We start from the raw sequence: 15,328 nt of genomic DNA, 5'->3' as shown, positions 1-15,328 counted from the left end.
AGTTTTCAGTAACAAAAGATAGACTACCGGTTCTCACAGCCCTATACATTTAAAACACTCCCTTCAAACTAATGTTCAGCATTCTCTAATCTCGATTTCCTGTGCCAGGTGGATGGGAAGTAAGTAGAATGAGAGCATGAGGAGGTGAGGAGGAGGAGGAGGTGAGGAGGAGGAGGGGGTGAGGAGGAGGAAGAGGAAGAGGAGGAGAGGAGGAAGAGGAGGAGGAGAGGAGGAAGAGGAGGAGGAGAGGAGGAGAGGAAGAGGAGGAGGGGGTGAGGAGGAGGAAGAGGAGGAAGAGGAGGAGAGGAGGGGAGGAGGAGAGGAGGAGAAGGGGGTGAGGAGGAGGAGAAGAAGAGGAGGAGAGGAGGAGAGGAGGAGGGGGTGAGGAGGAGGAAGAGAAGGAGGAGGAGGAAGAGGAGGAGGAGAGGAGGAGAGGAAGAGGAGGAGGGGGGGGGAGGAGGAGGAAGAGGAGGAAGAGGAGGAGAGGAGGGGAGGAGGAGAGGAGGAGGAGGGGGTGAGGAGGAGGAGGAAGAGGAGGAGGAGGATGAAGAGGAGGAGAAGGATGAAGAGGAGGAGAGGAGGAGGAGGAGAGGAGGAGGAGAAGGAGGAGGAGGAGGAGGAGGAGGAGGAGGAGACTTGGGCAGTTTGGTGGTTACTTTACTCCAAACCAAATCTGTGCTGCTTGAATCTGACGCTGTGAGAAAGGGGAACTACGCAATGACTGCACCCCAAGATAAGAGGCAAAACTGAGGTCAGGCTCCTAAGTTTTAGAATGTCTGCCTGATCTCGGCAGGAAATAAGGAAACTGTAGCCCAGGGAACAGGACTTTGTTCTCTCCCAAGCTGCTCTGGTTCATTAGCTGCTGCATCAAGGTTCACTTACCCTAGACAATCTCATGATGGCCACAGTGGGAAATGCAGTGGTGCAGAATTCTGGTAGAACGTTAAAGGAATAAAAAGCTAAATAAACCAACTTCAAGGACTGTGGATGCAACTGAGCGATGTCCCCAACATGCATAAGCCCTGTGTTTGAGGCCCAAAAGGGCAGAGAAAGCAGAAACAAAAAAATAGGAAAAGTATACAACTTCAAGTAATTCTGTGATTCTCCCCCAATCATTCTTCTAGTAAAACTGGTAGACAAATAAACAAAGGCATTTGGGCGGTCAAAGTAGATACTTTCCCCTGTATACCACAATTAAAATTAATGAGCAACACAACTAAGTACTGAAGAGGGATATATGCCATAATTTGTAACAAAAGGCAAAGTTCCACAGATATTGTGATAAACTTTCTCAGAATACCAAAAACTCAGTACTCAGTAGGAAATGACACTGAGTGGAGCCAATCACTTAAAAGGAGGCCTACCTGATGTTCACCTGTGGGGAGAATGAACTCTGTGCTCGCTCACAGGGACAGAGTAGATGGAGAAGGAGTCAGACTAGCTGTCTTAGGCACTGAGAGCTTTCGATGTGCTCTATGCTCTGTCACTTCTTCACCACTGCCCTAGGAAGCTGCAGGTGCTTTTCAGTCTTTTCAAAGATGAGACCAGTATGAATTAACCCATGAGGAGATGGGCAAAGACAAAAAATAATTATTCTAAGCCTTTGGATAGGCAGGAATGCAGTATTTAAAAGCACACTCTAAGCCTGACTGGCTTAAAATACTATCACAACTTATATGTGTGACCATGGTCAACTGTGTTGATCAACCTCCATGCTCTCTGATTCTTCAGCTGTAAACTTAAAAGTGGTGATGGTGGTAGTACTAGTAGCAGTAGCAGTAGTAATAGCGCTGCCTTGAATAGTAAGTGTACTTGGAAGCCTGGCACAGGTAAGCCCAGTGCATAGGTATGCTACTGTACTGCTGTTCTTATGATTGCTGAAGTCAGTGCTAATGGAAATTCTTGATTCTAGGCACCACACTGTCAGCTAAGAACAGCTAAGACATTAGGTGAAGCGCAGTTGTAGAGGAAAACCAAGAGCTCTCAGGAAAGCTACTTCAACCAAAATTCAACGTAAGAAATGACACTGGCTTTAGGTTCATCAGTTACAAAGATCTTGTAGTATCTGTCCTTATTCAAGCAATAGATGGAAGCTGACACAGCAGGGCAGAGAGCAAGGGACTGACAAATGGGCTTTAAAGTATCTGAATCCTGAGTCACCAAGGGCTACCATTCATGGGGAATTTTTAAAGGGTCTCAAAGCTATTAAAACGGTAATTAGGCCCCAAGAAAACAAGAACCAATTCAATTACATGCTGGATGTCTTTAAATTTTAAAGTCCTCTATTAGGAGGGTTTAAAATAAAGCACAGTTATAATTGCAGGTACATGACCAACCTTAAAGCCAATGTGTATGTTCCAGGCTGCCGCTGGCTCTCCCGGATGAGGTAGCTTCCCTCGGCCACACTCAAGAGCTGGTCAGTCTCTTCTCTAGAGATCATGCCATGAAACCTATGGAACAAAGCCAATTCAGAGATCCAGCCTTCCATGGCTTTTCAGTACAACAGGACAAAAGCCCTCCCTGGCCTCCCCTGTTGTTTTCAGCCACAGAGTGGAAGGAAAGCACTTGAGTTTAACTGCACTGTGCTTCTCTGGGCTTGGCTCCTGGCCAGCTTCTCTGTGGTAAGAATAGTACCAAAGTAGCCACTGAGTCTAGTTCCCAACCCAGAAGCAAAATTCATCTAAGGTGGGACCCACCACCTCACCCAAGAGGACAGTCCTTTCTCATGTATCCATTGCTTGCTAAAGAATAATATGGAAATTGATCTCATTTCTTCTTCCAGTTGGTGCTGGGATCGAAACTTCTAGCTGGAAGTTCATGCTGGCAACTTTCTAGGACCCTGAGTTGTCTTTACTTGGCGTGATCACGCAATAATGTGCATCATATGCATTAGTGAATACTCAGCCCGCAATTGAACAGTGCAGCATTTGCCTTTGCTTCCTGTCCACACCCTATCTTTCATTAACAAAGAAAAAAAAGAATAAACACAAATAACAAATAGATCTTTTATGCAAAGGTTCATTTACAACAACCTGATTCGAAACACTGGAAAAGTAAAAACGGCAGTGGTGACAGGTAGCTAAGACACGGAGTCATGTCACACCTGTGTGATGACTTGCAGTGTGTGCACGCACACACCACATCCGCTTAGGAACTCAGACTATAAGACACAGGCCATGTCCCTGCCATCAGGCAGCACAAGACAGTCAGTCAGTGCCAGAAGAGCTTTCCCTGAGCTTTCCTTATCTTCCTAAAGACAAACCATCCAAAAGGACGTGAATTCCAGAAGAGGAGGCGTAAGGTAACACCACAGACAAACTTTATCACAAAGGAGCCTATCTCCCATTCATTCTACTGAGGGGCAAATCACATTTCCTAAAAATCATTTATTCTCCCCAAATGGCCCTCAAAGTCCCTAAGGACATTTCAAATTACAAATAAATAATAAAATATTAATATACAAACTCTGACATCTGAGTACTCACTACTCTTCTGTTTGCACTTGATGAAGCATGTGTTTACACTGTCTGCTGTGACCTGTCTGCTGAGTTTATCTCAAAGGCTCAGGGATCACAGAACAGCATGTGGACAGTCTCTCATGCCAGCTGACTCACCGCATAAAAGAAACACTGAAGCGTCCACAGGACAGTAGTCGTGGACTTTGGAATACACTTAGAAGGTCCTTCACTGGCACCTTAATAATCCAGGAATTCTGCTTGAGGTAACTGGCAATTCTCTAAGGATTTTCCTTGTGAGTACAGCTCAGTCTTTGAACCGTCTTAAAATTGTCCATGGCAATAATGTTTAAATCACATTAATCAGAAATGTTCTAGTTGGTCTCCTGAATTTTTTACCTCCATGAATTCCTCAATCTTTTAGAACTAGGTCCACAGGCAATTGACTGCACCCTACCCCTGAGCGACACCCTCCTTAGGTTAGTATATGTGCCACCAGTGAATAAAGGTGGCAAACATGCTAGCTATTTAAATCAAAGATCAATTACCCTAAAGGCAATCAATCAAAGTCAAATTCTGGAAGACACTTTGACAATGAAATTTAAAGACCCTTAAATGATTCACACCAGTCTGTCCAGTATTTGTATCCCTTTAAAACTGTACAGGACATGGTTTCTCAGAGTTGCTGGTGGTAATGGAGAGTAAGCCTCCTAACCCATAAATCCCCAGTCTAAAATCAGACACCTTTCTGTGTCCAGCATTCCTGATGAGACCCTCAGTCAGAGCCGAGTAACCCTGAACTGAAAAGGCCGGTTCTCAGCCATGTAGTCACCCTCACATCAATCCACAGGTAGGCTGCCTATGGGCCATTCACACTGCTTAAAAACTGCACCTGAAAATTTTAATTTATTTATTATTGTTGTGGTGCTGGTGGTAGTTTTGGTTTTGTTTTGTATGTGTCTGTTTTGTTTTTCAAGACGGGGTTTCTCTGTGTAGCCTTGGTTGTCCTGAAACTTGCTCTGTAGACCAAGATGGCCTCTGCCTACTGAGTGCTGGGATTAAAGGTGTGACCCATCACCACCTGGCCCACATCTGGAATTTTAAATAACTCAGAAATAGTTGCTGTATACATTGTAATGTGATATTATCCCAATTTTAAAAAAACAAAGGTTTTTATCTGGGGAATGATACAATGTATATGTGATTTTTATTCTTTTCTTCAAAGTGCTATATTTCTCTTTCTCAATAATCAGAAAAATTAAAACATTAAACATTAAAACAGCATTTGGAATAATTTTTGGTATAACTGTTGCCTAACTATAGAACTAAAACTAAAAGCCAATTAAAATATTATAATGCTCAGTATTAAGTGGAAAACTCACTCTACAAATTTCTGTGTATAAGATGTCAACTTCCCCAGACCTGAAGTGGGATTGGTGTATTAGTGCATATCTGTAATTCCACCACAAAAAGAAGTGGAGCCTCATAGTCCTGCACTGTCTTATATAAATAACATTAGGAAAACATTTTAAGAAGGTAGTATATAAAAATTTTTGACATGCCTCTGGGTAACATGAAACACTTTTTTCTGGTATGATACTACATAATATATAAAACTAGGAAGGGTCCATGCTCTGTGTAATCTATATGTACGTTCTATTGTGTCTACTGCATCAATATATGCACTTTCTTGATATCATCTATGAGTATATTTATATGACTTGCTTCTTTAACATTACTGCATTTATTTTATTCTGACATTTTCTTTTTATGCTTGTCTTAATTTTCCTATTAGACCAGCTAAAATTATAGCTTTAATCAGAGAAAGAGAATTCAACTCCGCCAAACCAGAATATCTCCTTCATCCTGTGGTTGCCTGTACCTTTTCCATATGACAATTATTAAGATATCTTCTGATCTCCATACTTACTCTCTTCCATAATACTTTGGTCGGTTTTCTACCTACAGGAAAAGGAAGAACAATAAATATTTGTGAAAATCAAAATGCACAAAATGTAACTCAGCACTGCTTTTCATATGATGAACTAAAGCACACACCAAGAAAAAGAATCTGAGTAACATTAATGGGCAGAAGATGGAGTCTAAGTTTATTAATTAATTGAATTTGTTATTTCATCTCCCTAGACCTGTTTCTGATGTATCCATGCTGTATGTGTAAACAGCTGAACTAAACTATCCTTTGTTTCTAGATAGTAATGAATTACAAAAGATAATCACTTTACTCAAAGAATAAAATATCTATAAAACGTAATGCCACAGCAGAATCACAACAGACTGTGGCTTTCTCCTTGTCCCCCAGTCGTCCTCCTTCCTGTTACTCCATAGTCTCCATTTTGTTACAACTATCTTAACACACCATCACCCTGCTGCTCCCCGTCAGGCCTTCTCTCAGCAGTTTCTCTTCCCATAACAGGTCACAGCATGCAACACATCTAGAAGCATAGATTCTGAGGAATTCCTATTGGGCAGAGAGGAAGATAGAGAGGATTTGCCCAGTTCATCAGGAAAAAAAATATTGAAGAGAATACATGGGATAGGCATTTGTAAAGAAAACTGTTTACATGACTTGGGAGTGTTTGCGGCTGTGGGGTCAGGGGTTATGTTCATCCCACACCATGAGAAGTGGAGGTCAGAGGACAACTTGCCGGAGTTGGTGCTCTCCTTGTACCACGTGGTTGACAGGGACTGAAGTCAGGTCCTCAGGCTTGGCAGCAGCTGCCTTTACCCTATGAGCTGCCTTGACAGCCCCATACCTATTTTGTATGTGCAGGGGATGTATCACTGAATTAAAACCAAAATTGTACTAACTATTTTGAAATACACTGTAAAGGTGATAAACACACAATAAAACAGTTTTTGTTGTTGTTGTTTTTTTGTTTTTTTAAGCAATAAGAAAACCAAAAAGTACAGGAGTGGCAAATTGTCTAATGGCAGTACAGAGGACTAATGTGTTAGTTACAAGCTGGAGGTCAGAAAAGGCCATTCAGAGATGGCATCCAAGTTGATTCCTGAACGACAACTTTGCTCTAACAACAAAGTCAAAGCAACAGAGACGACTTTTCCCCAGGACACTGCAATGTCTTACTTACTCCCCACCGCAAGGCACGAGTCATTCTACGCGGCCTCTGTGAAAGAATCTTAGCATTGCCAGTTTGTAGCGGTAAAGTTTTGGGTTTTGGTTTTTGGTATTTTGGTTTGGTTTGGTCTGGTTTTGGCTTTTTCAAGACAAGGTTTCTCTGTGTAACGGAATCCTGGCTGCCCTGTACTCACTTTGTAGACCAGGCTGGCCCTGAACTCAGAGAGATCTGCCTGCCTCTGCCTCCCTCAGAAGTAGGATCACAGGCATGCGCCACCACGCCCAGCTCAGGGTAAAGTTTTAATTGACATAAACACACACACACACACACAATAATTTATAAGTGTGTGTATTTTGATGTACAACATCATGTACTGATAACATGGTTCATTGTGGAATAGCTAAAATAATTAAGATGCATTATCTCACACACTTAAAATCTGAACTCTTGAAGTATTCCTCCTGTTTTAACTGAAATGTTATATTCTTTTTTTTTTTTTTTTTTTTTTTTGGGTTTTCGAGACAGGGTTTCTCTGTGTAGCCTTGGCTGTCCTGGACTCACTTTGTAGACCAGGCTGGCCTCGAACTCACAGCGATCCGCCTGCCTCTGCCTCCCGAGTGCTGGGATTAAAGGCGTGCGCCACCACGCCCGGCTGAAATGTTATATTCTTTAACCAACACTTTTCAGGTCACCAACCACCCAGCATCTAGCAACTACTATCTATACTGCCGGCCCTGAGCTGAACGTTTAAGATTCTATAGAGTAAGATTTTAAGTGTTTGACTTCTGGGCCAGGTTCACCCATGAAACTGCAAATAACAGGACTTGCTTCTCTTGAAGACTGTGTTTGAGTTAAAATACTGTATTTCATCATGTTTGTATACATTTTCCTTACCCGTTCACTTCACTGACTAGACTGTTCTGGCCATGTGACTAATAAGGCAACAGCCATCAGAGTGCAGCAATGTGGTCATTCATTTCCTTCAGACGGGTACCAAGTAACAGGGTCACTGGACTAAGGAAGAAACTGAGTATCAGGGAAGCTAGATCTGTTACTCAAGTTAGTGCCTGCTGAAGTGGTAGAGATCAAGTTAACACTGGGGTTCTTATGCAGAGCCAGAAAGGCCCTCCTGCCTGCTTGTGGTGCCTCACTTGGTTTACGTTGAGTGGCAGTTCCGAAAGCAACTTGAGTGCCCGTTGAGACATCTGCTAGTGCTGCACCTAGCCTAGCCGTCAAGTCTGACTTCCTTCTAGGACTACTTCTAGCAAACTTGAAACACTTATTGCCAGCATAGCAAGAAATCTGTTTCCATGACAATGTCATACATCCTCAGGGCACACCCAAACGTTTTCTCAGAATCTAGCCCAGAATTCCATCTCTGAGGCATCCCTAAATTCTCTCAATTGTAGAATTGTGTTAATAACATACTGCACTTCCTTCCCAAATTTATACTACAGGAAAGTGACAAGGTCGTATCTTTCTGATACGTGTTCTTTTCTTGCATGGTGATGGACAGTTCTGTTGTTGTTTCCTATCTTATTAATTACACTGTTTTTAGCACGTTTTCATTTTCTCATGCAAGTCACGATTCTACCTTTTCCTAAGAATTATTCTTAAATAATAAGCATCAGGAAACCGTATTTCTGCTGCAACTGCAGCCAGGTTACTTATCTTCCAATGCAAATCCCATTTGAGTTGGTCTTTGTTTCTCAATTTCTCAGCTCATAAAAGTCACTGCACATCTTTTAAATCTAAGGAAGCAGAGAAAGCTTTCTTTTTAAAAGGGTTATCTAAGATATTAAGTAGTATCTTCAAACTTACAGACATTACTCAGATAATCAAATTAAAAGATTAGTCAGTAATATAAAAATGATTAACAATTGAAATTAGTTGACTTATAAATGTATCAAGTTAGGAATTTAAATGTCATGCAACAATAGGAATAATTTATGCTTATTTAAGCATTTATATGCTTTTTAAAAGTTTTATAAAAACATCTCATTGTTTTTAAAGGAAAAGAAAATTTTCTGTTTCCTTTGATTTAGATGATAGGAGATAAAATCAGGAAGTGACTGGTTCCCTAAAGTCATTTTTCCCTCCCATTCAATCCATCAAACCATATGTATTCTGCTGCCTTGGACATTCCTCTTTCTGCCTCTTTTTAGCTATTCCCAGAACCAGCATCTTACAGGTCCTTCTGCTCATCACTCAGAAGTACTACAACAATCTCCTGAACCAGATTTTTTGCTTCCCAATGTCCATCTTCCTTTCTAATACAATTTCCATGGTGCAACCAAGTGATATAAACTTAATGTTTTCTGCTGAAAATATATTTTACTTCTATATCTACAAGGACAAGGTCTAAGCCCTACACTTAGGACATAAAATTTTTTAAATAATTTTTTCATCTATGTAGATCTCTGGTATCTTTTGGCACTCTACCTACCACAAGTTCCCTGCAAGTGGAAGGAAAAAAAAAACATATTACAAAACCCAGATACATGGAATTGCTACCAATCTGCCCTGCTGGCTAAGCTACTCCACTCCCTATGGAGAATCTTAAGCTCTTCTAGAAGAGATATTGCTTTGACTTGAACTCTAGGATCTAACAGAAAGCATCCCTCAGAGAATATTGGATGATCTACTAAATAAAAATATGAATACCTAATACTGGGTTTTGTACAGTTTAGCAGAGTCAGGTAAGAGTTCTATAGGAAGGGAAATTAAATTCAGTATCTGTAAGTAGTTGGTTATTCCTACAACATATGTGGCCACTACTGCAGCAGCGTATCTTACAGGCAGGTCACTGTTGTAGCTTGAAGGGTAATATTAATGATTACTTTTCTCCTCTGGTAACATGCAAAGTACCTTCTAGCACTATGAACATTAGCCAGTAGGTATGAAACATCTGGTTGGGTACCAGCTCACGTTCTCCATGTTAGATGATGTAAGTCAGTGAACTCTTCAGCAATAGGGTCTTATTATCAGGCAGCAGATGGTAATCAACAGCTGTGGCGATAGCCTGTGATGTTTGGGAGGGTTGACAGGGTTCTTTTGGCCAATGACCCAACAAGATGTAGCCCATTCCTGCCACTGGAGGTTTTACTTAATAGTATAAGACATCTGTCTGGTTGGAACATTGTCTCTCCCCTTATATGGTGACTCCATTTAAATTTCTTTTATATATGCATATATTTTAGGATGCTTCTCCAGTAGTATCCATAGGGCTTTTCAAAGCCATTGGTGTCAGCTGTCCCTTACCGTAGTCCCCCCTTCCCCTGCTCTCCCGTGCACCTCCTCAGTTAATCCTCTTCTAGTTTCCCCTGTCTCTTTGTAACAGTATGTTCTATTTCCCCTTCTTTGGAAGATCTTTCTCCACCACCACCCGTAAATCCCTTACTACCTATTTAACCTCTGTGGTTATTTGGGAAAACATACAAATCTACAGATTAAAAGCTAACATCCACATATTATTCTGCTAAAGGAATATAACAATAAAATAACACTCAATGGCATATTTCTGTAGCTGTAGATCAGCGCTTTGCTTAACCCTCAACAGAGGAGCTTCCGTGTGCAGTAATTAACAGAGAGCTCCACAACTGGACACTGTGCAGAGAGTGACAGACTTCCTAAATGGAATGTCATCACCAAATACCTCCCCTCAAGGTTTAGAGATCTGTTCAGAAGAGGAGGCAGAAAGATTTTTATTTTTAAGAGCCAGGGGTATGGATGACTCCAAGAAAACAGTTTTCCCCAGCACAACAGGGTTAATACAAATAACTCACAGAGACCAGCACAGGTTCAAACAAGAGAGGATCCAAGCACTGAGAAGGAAGAGTAGACACAAAGTCCCATGCCACCCAAGAAGCTATTTCAATTGATATCTGCTGGGAAAATCAGTGCCCTCCAATGGAGTGTCACTGGGCACATGAACCACACTCCAAGGCAGGCCCCGTGCTCAAGAGTAACTGGCCAAAACAAAACAGACTCCATGATTTTTTGTGAGCTTTTTCTTTGGGTATTTTATGGTGTTTTGTTTGTATCTTTTCATATGCTATACAAAATAGCCTTTTTATTTTATATAAAATAAATTATCCATGTTATTTGTTCATTTTTGTCAAAGTTTTTTTTTTTCATTTTTATTCTTTGGTAGTTTCATACATGTATACAATATGTTTACATCTTGTCCAACCATATTCACACATCTTTCTCTCTCTCTCTCTCTCTCTCTCTCTCTCTCTCTCTCTCTCTCTCTCTCTGTCTCCCTCCTACGCGCCGGGCCCCCCCACCCCACCCCACCCCGTGTGTGTGTGTGTGTGTGTGTGTGTGTGTGTGTGTGTGCGTGTGTGTAATTTGCTATGTAAAATAGGCAGCCTGGAACTCAGAGATCTGCCTGCCTCTGCCTCCTGTGTGTTGTAATTAAAGGCCACAGATTTGGTTCAATTTCTTTTCATTTTTTTAAATTATGGCTTAAATCTTTCTTTTAATAGGAGAAATAATTCAATAATTATACAATGATACTTTCAAATTCATTATCAGAAATAAGGAATAAAACATTTTAATGTAAAAAACAATGTGTAATTAACTAAAGAACAATGAATAATTTCAAACTATACAAACATGTCTTATATAATGTCCTAAGCAGCAAACACATGTCCAATGACACTAATAAAAATGAGTCCATTACACTATTATGCTGTGACACAGAGAGAATGGTTACACCCACAAACAAGCCTCTAAGGAAGGTTGGCTTTTGGGAAACAGAAGAATCAAAGGGCTTTTGCTGTGCTGACTGCATCATACCCACCTCGCAGGTACAGGTGACCCTTCGAGGGTGAGGGGCTTCCTGCTGCAGCTGGTACACTACAAGAAGGCAGACATGAAAGGCGTCACTTTCCTTATACAGAACTTAGGAGCATATTAGAAGAAATCGGCTGCTTTTTATGCTATTAAGAAAACCGCTACAGTCCTATTTCTTGCTAATAAAAACTTGTATGAACAAAACAAAGACTGCCAACCAAAGTAAAGTTACCAAATGATAGGCAAACAAAAGCAGAAAAATCATAATCAACACAAATAGCTTCTAGAACAGTGGTTCTCAAGCTGTGGGTCACAACCTATCTGGGGTTAAGGGTTAAACAGCCTTTTCACAGGGGTCACTTAAGACCATCAGAACACACATACATTTACACTGCACTTCAGAGGAGCAAAAGCAAAAGCAAATTCCTGTTTCTCTCTACAAAAAACAAAACCTCAGCTGTGACACAACAGATCCAGAGTGGTCCCTGACAACAACAAACTGGGCTGGTTCTGAGCTGCTCTCCACAAATGGCACACACACCACCCTCCACCGCCTCCTCACAGTCCCACACCGCACTCACTTGACAATTATTATGTGTGACTTTCAGTTTGTATTTATTTAAGAACGGTGCTGAACACAATCCTGCTTCCCTATTGTTTTGCATTTTTAAGGTTTTTATAAGCTCTGTTGAATCCAAAGTGGAGAACACACACAGTAAAGTAAGTCTCTCAAAGACTCACAGTGAGGCCAGCACAGTGGCTCAGCGGGTGGCCAAGCCCCCAGCAGCCTAAACTGAATCTGGGAACCCACACTGGAGGAGAGAACCAACTCCCACAGACTGTCCCTGACCTCTGTATGCATGCCATGACACACATATCTGTGCACACACGGACCCACATACATGCACTCACATGCTAAAGTAAGTGAATAAAATATAACTTAAAATATTTCTAAAGAACCACAGTAAAAGATTAGTTTCTTACAGAATCACACTGAAAGGTGTTCATATCCCACCATGCCCTAACAAATCTAACATGTGCAGCTACATTTGATGTTAAATCACCCACTAAAGTTTAATATATATAAAACAAAAGTACAAATTGACTAAATCTTGAGTTTTTTAATAACTAGAATTAAGTCACAAAGATTTTTGAATGCACTGTATATCTAAAACTGTCGACAGAATTGTCACACACACACACACACACACACACACCTCTTTTGTACTTTGAGAAAGAAATTTTAAAACCATTTTTCTTTTACCTCCATTTACTGATTTCATTTTGCTAAGATAGACCCCTCCCTCATTTATGATTTAAATATTCCTTTTGTCACACAATCAAGATCGAATAATTAAATTGCTCTAACTCTTAGTTTCTATATGCATTAGCTTTATCAGCTGTTCCAACAAGTCATCTCAAGCCCTACTGCATGGGACTCTGTACACTGAAACAGATGAGCTGCACCGCAGACACTGAGCCACACAGAGCTTTGGAGAAGCACATTCACACAAACGGTCCTTCATGTTAGTCCCAGACTTGGCGTGAATAGTTACAGTACTCTAAAAGCACTCTAATCCCCAGAGGTAAATGTACGTGCATACTTACAGTAGGATTTCCAAACAGGAGGTCTATATTCATCTGTATCTGAAAGAATAAATTATTGAATTAATATTACTGAAGTTATATTTAAATAGGATGCTTCAATCATTAATTCACTCATTACATATACTGGCTGTGTCTTTCCATTCTACTGCTAGGCACTAAAATGCATTCAGAATTTTTTTTTTTTTTTTGCCTTAATCCTTATTTTATTAAAATACTTTAAAAATATTCAAAGAAAGTTAAGGCCGCACAGTTGATTTTTCCTTTTCATAATCATTTCTTATGGCCATCAAGTAATAGTCAACACAGCCTCCCTTATTTAGGCTTCATGCTTATTTCACTGAAAAATTCCTCAAATTACTGAAAATTTTCCTCTCCAGTGCAATTGACTGCATAATGTTAGCCTTCATAGATGTTTCTCTGTCTTTCCCCATTATCTGGGGGGACTCGTACACCTAATTACTAACATGAAGAGAGGAGAGTGCGAGGAACAAATCCTAGTCCTCAAATGTCCCAGACAACCAAAACCAGGAAATGCTAAACGCTCCCATGGAAGAGAATGTCCCCGGGGACTAACAAAGAACAGGATGTGAACATCTGCTCTCAAGTCAAGGAAGGGAAGGAGATAAAGTGACAGCGACAGGCAAAGGGCCAAGTGTGCTCCTGATTCTCATTGACCACAGATAGCTGAAGGGTCATCTGCCAGCCAAAGCCTGTGCAAGACCATGGAGCCAAGTATGCAGCCAGTCACAGCACCTGGCTCTGCTGGCATCCACATGAACCCATTAGGAAATCTTATCCCCAATGAGGCAAGAAAAATCCTGCAAAGTTTATTGAAGTTAAACCTGACACTGAAGTAAAATGTTCACAGAAATCAAAACATTTAGCTCTCAATTCCCAACCTTTAAAATGCACCATCACACTTGCTTTAAGGTGTGTTACTATAAATCACCCAAACACTGTATCAGAGGGACACAGCAAAACTACCCACGCTGGACTTAGGACACAAAATAGGAAGTGCTTGAGTCTTGTAGAAACTGCTTAGCAGCCTGGAGAAGTATTAAAATACTTCTGCTTAAAGAAAAAGAAAAACTGTATGCGTAATTAAATAATGAGGTCACACAACAAATAACACTTGACTGTCCTTTGCTGTAGTACCAGTGGGTAAAATCCCCACACACTGAGTTTAGAAGAAATACTGAACTCTTAGGAGAAGCACGGAGATCAGTTTCTAACCACAGCATCCGCATCAAGCAATCAGAACAGAGCTTGGTTGTATGTGTTCCTCTTTAGAAATGTCTTAATATATACAGTTGACTGGTTAACACTGAATCCAGTCCTCCACATGACTGCTATAAGCAGCTTATCTGACAAGTATAATTTCACTCTGAGCCGTATCACAGCCTTCTCATATTCAGGAACACCACACAGCACTACTACACTAGGAGACATGGGCATTTTATCCAGAAATGCCACAAAGCAGACCACAAAAGGATGCTTTGCGAAGGGAAAGCTGAGTGAGGAGGGGAGGACTGTCTGACCACAGCTGGGCAGAGGCAGGTTACAGGGCTCAAATAGTCACAGGTCTAGGTCACAAACGCCCTAGAAAATGTTGAGTAATTATTTCAGGAGTACAAGCAAATCTTAGTAAGCAGGCAAGTTTACAAATACACATCCTGTGAATTATGTAGACTGGGTATAAATAACAAGCCATTACTTAGGAAACCATCCAATTTAGGTGAACTTTAACTAATGGGGCTGGAGAGATGGTTCAGTGGTTAAGAGCACTGTCTGCTTTTCTAGAGGTTTCGAGTTCAATTCCCAGCACGCACATGGTGGCTCACAACCATCTATAATGGGATCTGATGATCGCTTCTGTCATGCAGACACACATAAAAATAGAGCACCCATATAAACAAAGAAATGGTTATTAAGGCTAGCTTTGTTGCCACACACCTTTAATCCTAACACTCATGAGGCAGAGGCAGGCAAATCTCTTTAATTTGAGGCCAGCTTCATCAGCATAACAAGTTCCAGGCTAGCCAAGGCTACACAGTGCTACTCTGTCTCAAAAAATAAAAATAAAATTTAAAAATGATAATAAAATTTAGGCTGAAACAAAATCTTAATGTGATATGTAGAAACACATACATTATATGTATAAACTGAGGACATGATCACGGTATGGTACGGTACGGTACGGTACGGTACGGTACGGTTAAGGGAGGTTTTTGTTTTGTTTTGTTTTGTTTGTTTTTTTTTACTGTAGATATGAGAGAGAGAGAGAATAGCTGGTGGCATCTGGAAGAATCCAGAGCAGAGAAAGAAGTAGACTGAACATGGCCAAGGTTTTCTGCAAGAGAGAGAAGA

At 40.8% G+C, this 15,328-nt stretch overlaps 1 protein-coding gene across 2 annotated transcripts in view; it reads right to left on the bottom strand.

Annotated features, from left to right (window-relative positions):
• Chn1 (chimerin 1) overlaps window positions 1-15,328 on the bottom strand; it is a 156,259-nt gene that overhangs the window by 100,942 nt on the left and 39,989 nt on the right. Inside the window, exons 1-5 of one of the 2 annotated variants that reach the window (XM_051166128.1) lie at window positions 13,320-13,396; window positions 12,962-13,000; window positions 11,361-11,416; window positions 5,386-5,417; window positions 2,337-2,450 (exon numbers count right to left, since the gene is read on the bottom strand). In XM_051166128.1, the coding sequence (XP_051022085.1) occupies window positions 2,337-2,450; window positions 5,386-5,417; window positions 11,361-11,416; window positions 12,962-13,000; window positions 13,320-13,392 (314 nt within the window). In that variant the 5' untranslated portion in view covers window positions 13,393-13,396. Of the gene's footprint in view, window positions 1-2,336; window positions 2,451-5,385; window positions 5,418-11,360; window positions 11,417-12,961; window positions 13,001-13,319; window positions 13,397-15,328 lie in introns of those variants that run through there. The other variant, XM_051166127.1, reaches the window with a different exon arrangement.

This window comes from Acomys russatus, chromosome 24 (assembly GCF_903995435.1).
Source record: "Acomys russatus chromosome 24, mAcoRus1.1, whole genome shotgun sequence".
NCBI lineage: Eukaryota > Metazoa > Chordata > Mammalia > Rodentia > Muridae > Acomys > Acomys russatus.
The sequence above is the reverse complement of the archived record's forward strand: the minus strand, read 5'-3'. Positions and strand labels throughout refer to the sequence as shown.